This window comes from Ictidomys tridecemlineatus, chromosome 12 (assembly GCF_052094955.1).
Source record: "Ictidomys tridecemlineatus isolate mIctTri1 chromosome 12, mIctTri1.hap1, whole genome shotgun sequence".
Classification (NCBI taxonomy): Eukaryota; Metazoa; Chordata; class Mammalia; order Rodentia; family Sciuridae; genus Ictidomys; species Ictidomys tridecemlineatus.
Window position 1 is genome coordinate 14,547,320 of NC_135488.1, and position 12,708 is coordinate 14,560,027.

Below are 12,708 nucleotides of genomic sequence, written 5' to 3' on the forward strand. Positions count from 1 at the left end.
TTCTATTGATAAAAGCCAAGGATTCCATTTGAAAAACTTAGTAAAGGTCAAACTGAGTGTGATTCAACTTGCTTTTGACTTAACACATCAGACACAGTATCAAGGCTATGGTGACACAGACATTTGCTTGACTTAACAAAGAGTCCTTTCTCTTCCTGATTTAGACAGGAGCTAAATAGAGGGTAATTTTTGTTCTTTAGTGAGAACACGTTGGTCTGTATACTTTGGAAATCAAACTAGATGTCTTGATAATGTAAATATCATAATTTTGTAATGCCTCCATATATATTTGAGGGTTTTTTTTTGTTGTTGTTGTTTTGAACTTTATTTCCTCCTAACTAGTCAATATCTTTTATTTACCTTTTGGAAAATTAGGGAACTTGAAGCAGAAATGCAAAGAGAAACAAGAAGTCAGTTGTAAGATTTGTATATATGAAAGAGGAACCTTTGGATCACAGAAATACATCATTTTAAACTACTTGATTTACACAAAGAAGACATGATTTTCCAAATTGTTCTAGTTGTTTGTCTCCATATTAAAAGCCAGTGCTTGTCAAATATATCATAGAGTTTTACTATATGGCAAAGGTAGAAAAACATCATTAAGTCTTGTCACAGAGAAACTTAGAGGGATTAAAGTCCACTTATTCAGCACTAGAGATTGTAAGACATAGCAGAGAGAGGCTGCCAGTCATGTCCAAAGTCCTAGAGGAGATAAGTATTTCATAGACCCAAAGGAAAACTAAGTGACAGGGGACTTTTGTCATGTTCTGTGCTCAGCATCTAGGGATTCACTACCATTCCACCTGGCATAGTTCTACACCAAAAGACTGTGAATGGGATTGAGTGATATGGAAGTTCCTATGTAGCCCCAGATGGGTCTAGAAAGAATCTGAGAGGTGTCACTGGAGGATTCACTGTGTCTGTATATGGCACTCATGGAAGCCAGGCTCAGGGGCACGTGCAGTGCAGGCAACAAGAAGTGATGGCCAATGGCCGATGTCCTTGAAGGCTTTGAGTTCTATCAGGCCAAGATTGAACAGATGCTGGCAGAATGCAGAGAAAGACCTCACCATCACCTTGGAAGTGAGACCAGCACAAGGACCAGTACGAAATCATAGTCCCCGCTGCCAACAGCATACCTGACCCCCTTTTATTTTGCCTCCCTGATGCTTAAAAGCCTGCTTGAGGACAGGAAAAAAAAGACGAAGAGAAATAGGGCTGACACTAACTCAAGCTTTGAATTGGCAAAAGTTTGACGTAATCTAAATTGCTTTTAACCAAAAGAAGATACCATTTATTGACAATTTTAAATTAAGAATTTTACCTTACTGTGGAAACAGGTGGACTATGTTCTGGGGCTCAGGAGGAAAGCTTGCATCAGTTATGGATAAAAATAAACTTGCATTTTTCTTACAATGTCTGGGTTGTATAAATAATATTTAGAGTCAGAAAACAAAAGAAGACTAGTAGAAGCTTCTGGATTCCAGTGGCAGGCAGGCCTCTTCCTCCTCTCAGCTGAGACATTTAACCAAGTCATTTACAGGCAGCTTAGGGTCCTTCTCCAGGATAAAGTTCAGCTCAGTTTAGGCTTTCAGATACATATTTGATTGCAGCTCTAAATTTACAGCAGAGAACCCAGTAGAAATGGTTTTGGCTTAAAAGCACTTCACTCTGGGAGAACAGTCCCCCACATTGGCAGTAGAAATGCTGCAGGAGAGTTTCTACAAATGTCAGATTTAGAGCAGCATTGATTCTCTGAGTGCTTGCCAGGATCAGATAGCTGTGAAACATCTATCTCCCTGGGAAAGAGATTGAGTCCGCTCAATTGATAAGAGTTATTTGGAATGGACCAATTACTTTTGAAAGACAGTTTAGCAAAGATAATCATCTTAGTTTTGCATTAATTAAAGTTGAGGTATTATTTCTGTCTATAACTATACACTAAGACCAACTACCTCTGGGGGATGCACTTGATTTATGGCAGCATAATTTTGTCACTGGTGTAAAGGAGAACTCTTTTCTTCCCATTTTTCTGTTGTAAGACATCACACTAGACTTATAGCATTCAGTGTTATGAGTATATGATAAAGAGAAGATGGACTCATTTTAATTTAATGGAATAATATTTTAGGAAGTGTCTGTCAAGATATACTCATTTCCCCACACCTCTCACAAGTAAACAATATTTAGAAACAAATTTTTTCTGTAATATGCATACAAAGATTTAGAGTTGGACAGACTAGGAATTGAATTAAGTCCTGCACATGACATTGGTCAATTTATTTCTCTGATGTAAATATACCTATGAAATGGGGTTAATGGTCCAATATCATATACCTCATTGGGTTTTGCAAAGATCAAGCCAGAAAAAAATATATAAAATGGCTATGTGTTTGGCATGAAGTATATGATCAATAAATACTATTGTGTCTTCATTATCTACTATGATGTACTTGGTCAAAATTCTAACAACATATATGAAATTTTTTGAGTCTCTGCCCACCAATGATTTATTGCTGAAATTAAAAACATTTTTCAAAGAGCTTTGAATTTCAAAAATTCTCCTCTACTTATTATTAAACATTATTGAGCACAAAATGTGTGTGTGTGTGTGGGCTAAGTTCTGCATATAATAGACATTTATGTTTCCTTAAAAAATTAAAGAGGGCATTTTTATTTTTTCTTTCAATGAAGAGCAGAAAAACAATTTAATTTTTTTCTTAATCCTGTTTACCCTCTAAAGTCCAGTCTTTATTTGAGCAGCTTGGAATAATGACAACAAAACAATAAAAGAATTCAGATAATGGTATCAGAGTAGCATTTCTTATAAATTAATATGATTATTAGTCAGATAAATATGTTTAGGGGCTAACTCTTATGCCTTCATTTAACCAGCACGATGTATAGGCTCTGCTCTCTAGACTAGGAAATGAGTGATGCATTTTCTTTCTTTTTCTATAAGCTTATGGCTCAACCCTGATACTCTGATTATCTGGGCTTCTTTGCTCCTCTTTGACAACAGGCATCAAGAAATTTTTTCTACTTACATATTTAACTCAGTAACTTCACTAACTTGGCTACACTAGCTGTGGATATTGGCAAATTCATTTAGCCTTTTTGGATCATTTTTTAATTCCTTTATAGAAAACAAAATGCCAGATTACATAGGTTTCAATGTCTCTTCCACATCTAAAATTTTATGAATCTCCATAGACTTGTGTATTGAAAGAAGTGGTCTAAGTTGGCAACCAACATAGATCAAAAAGGACATGAATTGAAGATGGCTCCAACTTGGCTAAACTTTGAATACCAGAGCAGTGCTTGCCTTACTTGCTCTGATTTAAATGTGTGATGTGTGTCAAACATTTGCCAAACTCTAGGAATCCAAGGCAGTCTTCACCCTCGTGGGCTTTGCTGTATAGTTGAGAGAGGCAGATATGAAACTAATAAATACCCTAAGGTATGAATATTATTTGGTTAAAGCACAGAAAGAAGTTGAGAATCATATTAGGGTTTTCACCAGGAGGTAAATAAAGTTAGAATTTCTGCATGTCAAGGAGTGTTTCTGGAAGGGAGCATTCTCTTTTCAGAGCTGATAATAGCGTTTTCAGGTTAGACCCACGTCCAGTGAACAGAGGGTAGATAAATCTGAGGCTTCTGTTCAATATGCTGTTGTGTAATGGGTCACGCTCAGTTTCTAATGATCATCAACTGAAAACCAACTTCATTAACCACTGAGTAATTACTAACACTCTCATGAATAATGGTCATGGTAATTTTAGAAACAGCCATTTAGCTGACACATCAAAGGTGACCAAACATGTCTCACAAAGTAATGACTCCGACCAGTGAAAAATTAAACCACATCCCGTCATCAATTTGTTTTCAAACAAATTAATGGAGTCTTCTACAGAATAGGTTTTATTTTTACTTTTCTGGCTCCATTTATCTGACCTTTACTGGGATAGAGGAAATATTTACAGATGAAGGATTGGCAATGATGCCATCAGTAAGTCTCACATTTGTTATTCTAGTGACCTTGTGAAAGTTCACCATGATCTCCAAAGCTTTAGATCACTGTTTCCTGGACAAGAGGAGATGTCTGTGATTTGGAAAGCAGGAATTTTGTATCTTTTTCTTGCTTCAAAGACTGAGGAAATGATTTTGTTTCCACTTGAAAAATGGCTATTGGGATTGGTAGAAAAGAAAGGTGAATGTTAGAGGTCACCACTTACATGAGATAGGAGGTCAACTGACAAAGTCAAGAGATGGAAAACCAGAGAATATGGCAACACTGCTGGTATTGACTCAATTTAAAGGAAAATGAAAGAACCCCTTACAAATGATCTACTCTTCTCAATTTTCTAGTCTTAGTTTCACTGTACTCAATTATATTATAGAAATGAATCCATTACTATAAACAAAACCCAGTTATTTTCTTGACACTAAACAGTATTAACAATATTTCTGCCGTTAGTCTGCTAAATTACATGAATCAAAACCATTACAATATTATGATCTTGGAATATTGACTTAGAAATACCTTTATCTTCCTTCTCAAATATAGTTACCAGCTAAAATCTAAGTTCTTGATTAGTCAAACTTATCTGCCTATTCCATGACTGTTCCAGAAAACTACACTGTCATAATTCATATTGATGACTCAAAATCCCCAAATGACAATTCACGATACAATTCATTCTCTATTATATTAGTTTCATCTCTCTAAAACCTTCTCTCTCCTCAAACTTCCATCACTCTCCTTCCCTTCACTCTTAACTAGTGATCTCAGCTAACATGCTTCATTAATAACACAAACAAAACAAATAGGAACTTTATAATTTTCTACCAAAATCAAAGTCTATTTTCATACGGACTAGGATCTTTATTTTTTCTTACAGTGAATTGTGTTCCAGTTTTTATCAAAGGTTGACACTTCTACTTGTGTACTAGAGTCCACCACCACCTCTTTCTCTAGCACTTTGTTTAAAAAAAATTACTATTTATGTATAAAAATTTTGCCCGCTTTTAAATCATTACCACTAACATACATGAATTCTTATTTTTCATCAGAAAAGCCCCTCTTGTGGCTAGAAGCAACTATACTGCAATAGTAATGGGCATAGCTAAGGCCAGATATAAGTTCCTAAATACTGTTTTTCAACTAAAAGAAAGGGGACCCCTTAGACAATAGATTGATTCCAGGGTTGAGTTAGGAGAATTATATGTTGAGAACTGTACGGTGCTGCAAAGTAAGAAAATGTACCCATATACATGCACAGAAAAAATAAATGAAAAATTGTAAGGTCAGAGGAGGCAACTGAAAGAGCTTCCAATGCCAAACTTAAAACACACTATGCAAGAGAATAAGCGATGATACTATAGATTATAAACAAAAGAGTACAAGAGAAACCCAAAATTTATTCTGATAAAAATAAGTAAGTGAAAAATTGAAAAAATAATTTAACTAAAAAAATGAGGGAGAAGTGACACCTTTTCTTTATGGAAGAATTGTCAATAATAAAAGTGGAATGAACGAACGAGGGAAATGAAAATGAGCAGTAGAATACTAGATGAATATTTTTTCCCAGTCAAGGTTCACCAAGGAAGCTAAAATTTATGGCCAAAAGTATAAGGAGAAACAGTTATCCTCACATGGTCTCAAAGTTTCGACTTCAAAGCATACATTAATTACAATAGAAGCCATAATAACTTTACAGTGGAGAATCATGACAGCAATCATGGTCAACATCATTAATCATGGACCCCTGACAGGAAGCACCGAGAAGGGAAGATCATCTTTACAGTACCCTTTTTGTTAATACATATCCTGTGTATAATCAAGAAAAATCATCAGACAAACCAAACCTGAGAGATACTCCACCAAATAACTCTTTTGTATTTTCAAAAGTGTGAAAGTTATGAAAGGCAAGGAAAGACTGAAGAACTGTCACAGACTTGAGGAGATTAGGATTTATGACAATTAAATAAAATGTGGGATCCTAAGTTCATTCCTGGAATAGAAAAAGAAAAAAAAATGAGTGGAAACTACAAAATAAGTTAATTACTATGTTTAAATAAGTTAGTTAGTAGTCTTGTACCCAAATCAATTTTTTTCTTTTGATAAATGTTCTATGGTTATATAAGATATTAGCATAGGGAGATTATGGGAGGAGAAATACAGAAAATCTGTGAGCGATTTTTGTAATTCTTCTGCACATCAAAGATTATCCCAAAATGTTAAAAAACAAAACAAAGCAAAACAAAAACAAAACAAAACAAAAACAAAAGCAAACAAAAACACTTGAACTCCTTTCTACTTCTGGCTATTATGTAGCAAAGCTTCTTGAGAATATTGTCTGTGGCTTCTCCTTCTCGCTCCTCACCTTACATTTTCCTTAGCACTTTGGTCTGGCTGTGGATACACTCTTTCCCTAAAACTGTCACCATCAGTTCCAAGTTGGCAATGCTGATGGTTCCTTCCTTATCCTAATCTACCTCCATCTTTCAGTAGTTTGCAAAGTTGGTAGCTCCCTTCTCCTGGAAACATTATCTTATCTCGGTTTCCCTGCAAAACACATTCCTGGTTTTGTATGTGATCTACTCTGTGCCCCTTCTTCTTCTCCTGTGATGCATTCTCCTCAGTAAAATCTGAGTTTCCAAAAAATCTAGTCTTTGGTTCTCTCTGTATGTGCTACCACTGTTCCCGTATCCATTTCCAGGACTTTAAAAGCTATATAGGTGTTTATATAGACAGCTCTGAGCTTTCCTCTTTATACCTGACAGTGACAATCTGATTGCTGGGAGGATTCTGCTTTTCTTCAACAATGAGGATAGGAAAAGGACAGAGGAGGACGTGATATTTGTGACTATATTTCTTTAATATGCACCATGTTGCCTTTTAGTTGAAGAGGAAAGATTGACTTGATTATCTCAGTATTTTCTAGAGTACATAGCCACTGTGAAATCTTAATTACAGTATCTGCCAAATCCAATAGATCTTTCACACACTAAATCCTATTATTGCTTCCTGTCACTGCATTTATAATTCAAAGAAATATATTCTTTCTTAATATATTTAGAATCCAAACCTACTAAAAGCACAAATTTGTAAAAAGTTGTATACAATTGAGTATGTATTTTAAGGATGAGATCATTTTTATTTTATTACCCAAGTGATCATTGATAGATATAATATAGACTGTACTGGAACCAACCCTTTAGAAAGCATCTCCTGCTTCCATAAGAAAGAAGAAATGTTACATGGTGCTATGGTTTAGCTATGATGTCCCTCCAAAACTCACTTGTAGACAACACAAGAAGGTTTTAAGGAGAAATGATTGGATTATAGTCTTGAGCCAATCAGATAATTAATTCCTGATGGGATTAACTGGATGGGAACTGGAGGCAGGTAGAAGTGGTTCATTGAGAGTGTGGCTATGGGATATATATTTTGTATCTCTCTCTCTCTCCTTCCTGATTATCGTGCTAGCTGCTTCCCTCTGCCACACTCTTCCTCCAGATTTTATCAGGTAATATACGATGTAGCTATTAGTTCATGTTTCATGCTAAGATTCTCTGAGGTGAATGGGGAGGGAGATATCTCTTTTTTTCTAGATCCTGGACAACTTGGGATCCTTCTTTAAGGACCTTTGAGCAGAACTTCAAGACATAGCCTTATTGTGATGTAAAGAGTAGTTACTCATCAAGTAAATATTCAGAAATTTTCTTAATTCTTGGTGAATATTGCCTGCATAGAACATATCACCAGTAACTGCTTGCCATGTTTAGGAACTTAAGGACCAAACTAATGGAACTGAGAAAGCCACACCAGTGTTGTAGTCTTCTGCTCCCATTCTATTAACCTTGCTTGTACTAAGTTCTATAGTCTCTGGCTCAAAAAATCAGAATTTTGATGTGAATGTTAGACTAATGGTATAAGTTGCACCTTGATGGTACTTTATTCTTTATGCCATTCTTTCTTTTTCTACACAATATCAAAACTTTAACCAGTAATAAGGATAAAAAGCAATCAGGAATCAAGAAATTGGTGATTTCTGTACTTTTACTCCCCCCCAGGAGTTCTTGTAAAAAATAGAACATTAAAAAAATTGAAGAATAGAGAGCAGTCTCTAAATGTTGCTATTTACTTATAATGTGTCATTAGAGTATACAGTATCTGTCACTAACATGGAGTCAAATAATCAAATTTCATGGCAGAATTCCTGAGACTAATGTTTGTGTCATTTCATTTTGTAGCTGTATTGCGGGTAAGTGAAAGCCAATTTTACCAATTATATTGCCATCATTTAGTACATTGCACATAAACAACTATATCAGTGTCATCAAGTAGTTAGCATTTGATGGGTGCATACACATGAAGGTAGAGAATCGAATATAACAATAATACATTATATAAATACACACATATCTTTGTATATGTGTGTGTGTATATATGTATATGTGTGTGTGTGTGTGTGTGTGTACCCTAGAGATACACTCATTTTACATGATTTACTTTATATTTGAGAAACTGAGAGAAGTATGTTATATGAGTTGATATAACATCATATTGGTCAAATAATAAACACTTAGAAAAAACAAAAATAAACCATGCTATGAACTGTCTTAGTTATCCACAGAACCTCACCATAAATTTCATTAATATAAATCTCCAACTTGGTGAAATATATTTATTGCTAACCTACCAATGATCTTAGCTCTTGTCTGAATTTAATCTACCACTTGTCTTATGGGCAAAGGACTTGTATATTTTAGCAGAAAAGGATGACATTCTGAAACTAGTTTTTCATTGTTTCTTATGAATGGAGCCTAGATTTCCTTCATTAGTAAGATTATTTTCAAGTCCGCTTTCAGCTTTCACTTAAAGAGCAAGTGCTTCAAATTTAAGTGGTTTGCAGGGCAGGCACTGGAGCAATTCTGCTTACACACAATGTGCTTTGAGTGAATTGCGTTCAGTCCTAGACCACTGGAGGCAATTCAGTTGATGTAAAATTTGAATACTTTCCTTCTCCCTTTAAATGAAGTGAAACCTTATAGTTTCATAATAGGAGAAGTGTTTTAAGTCACTGCCTGGAGAAGGAATAGTATTGACTCCTTTAGGTTTTGCTTGATTTACCATTTACAAATGTAAAGGGATCTACTCAAGCAACTCTTTGTCATCAGATTAGTTTTATCTCCATCTAGAGATACACACAAGAACTTTGGAAGGGTACAGAGTTTTAAAGTTTGGTTGAAAATGTTGGTTCTATTTCCTCACTGTCCTTAATTTAAAGGAAATAGTGAGTTTCAGGGAGCTTGAAATCACCAGCATCTATTATTTAAAAATATACACATAACAATTGCCCCTAAAATGTTGAATAGTATTAAATACTCACTGTATTTAATTAGATACCATCTACTTATTTATTTATTTTTTTCTCTTAACTTTGACTTAACATTTATTGAGATGGGAAACCATTCCCTGCCCCTGCATTAGAGCACAGGCTATTCTGTGACATTTCTGCTCTCTGTTAATTACTAAAAAGCTCACTCTAAGTGGTAAAACACAAACTCAATTCCATGATCAGAATGCCTAATTCCATATAAATTTCAAAAAACTTATATTTTATTCAGAATTGCTGCAGTTTCCACTTGCAATAGTGTTTCCTGCTGCAGGATAGAACCTGGGGTTGGTTAGGTGGAGGCATGGGGCAGGATAGTCCTTGTTTCACAGCTCCTCAGCCATCCTGCAGGGAGTTCTGCTGTTCTGTGGCCAGACATCTGGTTGGGAGGTGGTGGAGGGGTGGGGGAAAAGTAGGGAGGCTATAATCTGGCTGGCTTCCTGAACTGTGGGCCAGACTGGTACTTGGAGCTGCCTGGCTTTCTGGTGGGAGTCTCTATGAGTTTTACTTGATCAGTGTAAATGGATCCTATCCCATTGCAGGAATCTAATGACCCATGTGCAGTTCATTTTCTTTCAAGAACTGCAAACCACTAGGAGGCCTTATTTGATAAGGTTCTAACTTTCTCCTCAGTTGGCTTTCTCTGGTGGCTTGCCTGCAGCTGCTCCTAGGGATTTTGCTTCCACACATACTGGGGAAACAAGCTGATTTTAGTGTCAGGCAACTCTCCTCACTCTTTCCTCTGCACCATCTTGCTTATCTCTCTGCCTTTCAATTCCATTTAGGAGTCAGCTGGAGCTCAGTGTGCTCCCTCGTTGCTGAGTTCAGGGCTCAAAATCTCCTCCAAGCAGCCCAGTTGAAGGTCCTTCTTGTCTTTGGGAGTGCCACACCCTCCCTCAAGGACTTCACTCCTGACAGTAGTAGGTCGATACCCAAATCACCCTCATTCTCTTCTCTCAACTTGCATCATTTTATGTCCTTATTATCCACTTTGGGCAGATGAGAGGCTTTTCATAGTTTCTTTATAAATTCAGCAATAATCTCCCTCCATTCTAGAATTCATGTATTGATGCATGAGGCAACATTTCTAATTTAACACCCCATTACAACAATATTAATTTAAATCATGTAACACTGGTCAATGGCAACATTTTCCCCCTAAGAATTTTTATTAAACATCAAATTGGTTCATAGATTCATAGAATGTGTTTTGTTTTGAAGTTATATCTAATAAAGTAAACATTAGTTTTCTTATTATAATGAAGAACTTATTAAGTCTGTGAGTAATTAGTATTTAAATTAAGTATATAATGAGTTACTTACTAATATATATTTTATGATGTGCTTGTAAAGGTATTAATTATTTGGCTAGGTAGTGAAAGGATTAGTTGTAGTAACAGCTTGTAGAATTTCCCAATGAAAATTTAGCACTAACTTTGATTAAGATGACAAAACATCAATCACATTACTTAATTTTTAAATGGTTCATATTAAGTGTATATACTATTTAAATTCTATTAACTTTGTAAACATAGGGAAATATCTAGTAAAAAGAAATATTCCTTTGACTTCACAGTGGTGCTATGATTGTTTTTATTATTATTTAATATTCACCAAACAGCCATGCTGAGCACAGCTCTATTTCAATGTTTATCAAGTGTTTTAAAGTGTTTAAAGGGACCAATCTAGTAATATTGTATTTAGAAATTCAGGATACTATTCAGCAAAATGTTTGCTGAACATTGAGCTTTGTTTTTATGTTAATTTTTTATTCTTTTTTTTTTTTTTTTGGTAGAGGACTACCAGGGATTGAACTCAGGTGCACTCAGACACTGGGCCACATCCTCAGCCCTATTTAGAGACAGGATCTCACTGAGTTGCTTAGCACCTCCCTGTTGCTGAGGTTGGCTTAGAATTTACAATCCTCCTGCCTCAGTCTCCCAAGCCACTGGGATTATGGGCCTGCACCACTGTACCCAGCTTTTTTATTCTTTTAAAAGTTTGAAATATTATGAATATCATCCATTAGCTTTTTCTTTAGTTCATTGATTATTCATGATAAGAATTTTAATATTGATTACATTATAGTAATGAGCATGAATTCATGATGAAGAATTCTAAAGCCAAGGGCATCATTTTGGATTTTAGGCTTGTAAAGATCTGTTTTATAGTACTGGGGCTGAACTCAGATGCTAACCAAGTGCTCCACCACCAAGCTTCAGCCCTGTAAAGACCATTTTAATGTCATGCAAAATTGTCTCCTGCTTTTAGCACTATACATAAGCAATTCTGTTATTGCTCTGAGGATTGTAAGACAGAGAGCACTTTTAACTAATCTAAGCCAAGTTTATATGTTGTTTTCCATTTTACTTAGGTAGCTGTGAAGGTCTTTAAATAGTAAATACAATCAAGTGACCCAAGTTTGTGTTTCCACTCTGACATTTGCAAGTTAGCTGACACCTGAATATCTGTTTCTTTGGGTGAGGCTAAAAAGCAAACATTCAGAGAAATAAAGTGATTTTTGAGAAAACTCCATTGTATACCAAGGTTATGTATTGTTTCTTTCAAACACATAGCACCATACTATCTTCCTTGAACCCCACTTTTATGTATAACTATAAAATGGCAAATAAATACAAGGGGATTCAAGCAAGGGGATCAGGGGAGGGAGGAGGAGAGGAAGAGGGCAAGCACTAGGGATTGAAATTGAAAGTTATATCAGATGCATTTATGAATACATCCAAATGAATCCCATTATTATTTGCAACTATAATACACTAATAAATATATTTTAAGAGATAACAAGATAATTAGAGCATTTGGTCTTTTTAAATCTCAGTTTTATTTCACTCAAAATGAATGCTGTAGCTATAACAAAAAAACAAAGCAGTCCCTTAAAGACAGATAACAAAACTTTTATGTCTTCTCATTTTCCTTTGACCTAAAATTTACATCACAGTAGTTACATATTTATTTTTCTAAATCCACAGCCACTTTTATTTATACCTAAAATTTAAATTTTAGATCAATTTTTTAAATCAAAAAATAATTTACTGAATATAAATTGCCAAAGACATAATAGCCTCTTTTTATTCACTTCCTTCCAACATACTCTGTCCTTGTGTTTATATCATTAAAAAATGGACATAGACCTCAAGAAGCATTTATATATTACAAACAGGCTTAAAGATAGAATGGAATGTAAATGCCATAGTGACTAGAAATGAAATGTACCAATAAATGGATCACATATTTGTCATATCCAGATGCAACTTGAAAGATGTTAACACAAGTCTCTGAT

The 12,708-nt window shown here is 35.1% G+C and overlaps 1 protein-coding gene across 1 annotated transcript in view; it reads left to right on the plus strand.

Annotated features, from left to right (window-relative positions):
* Positions 1-992: 992 nt before the first annotated feature.
* LOC144369510 (thymidylate synthase-like) overlaps positions 993-12,708 on the plus strand; it is a 32,193-nt gene continuing 20,477 nt past the window's right edge. The window contains exon 1 of the mRNA XM_078029785.1: positions 993-1,107. Within this exon, the coding sequence (XP_077885911.1) occupies positions 993-1,107 (115 nt within the window). The remainder of the gene's footprint in view (positions 1,108-12,708) is intronic.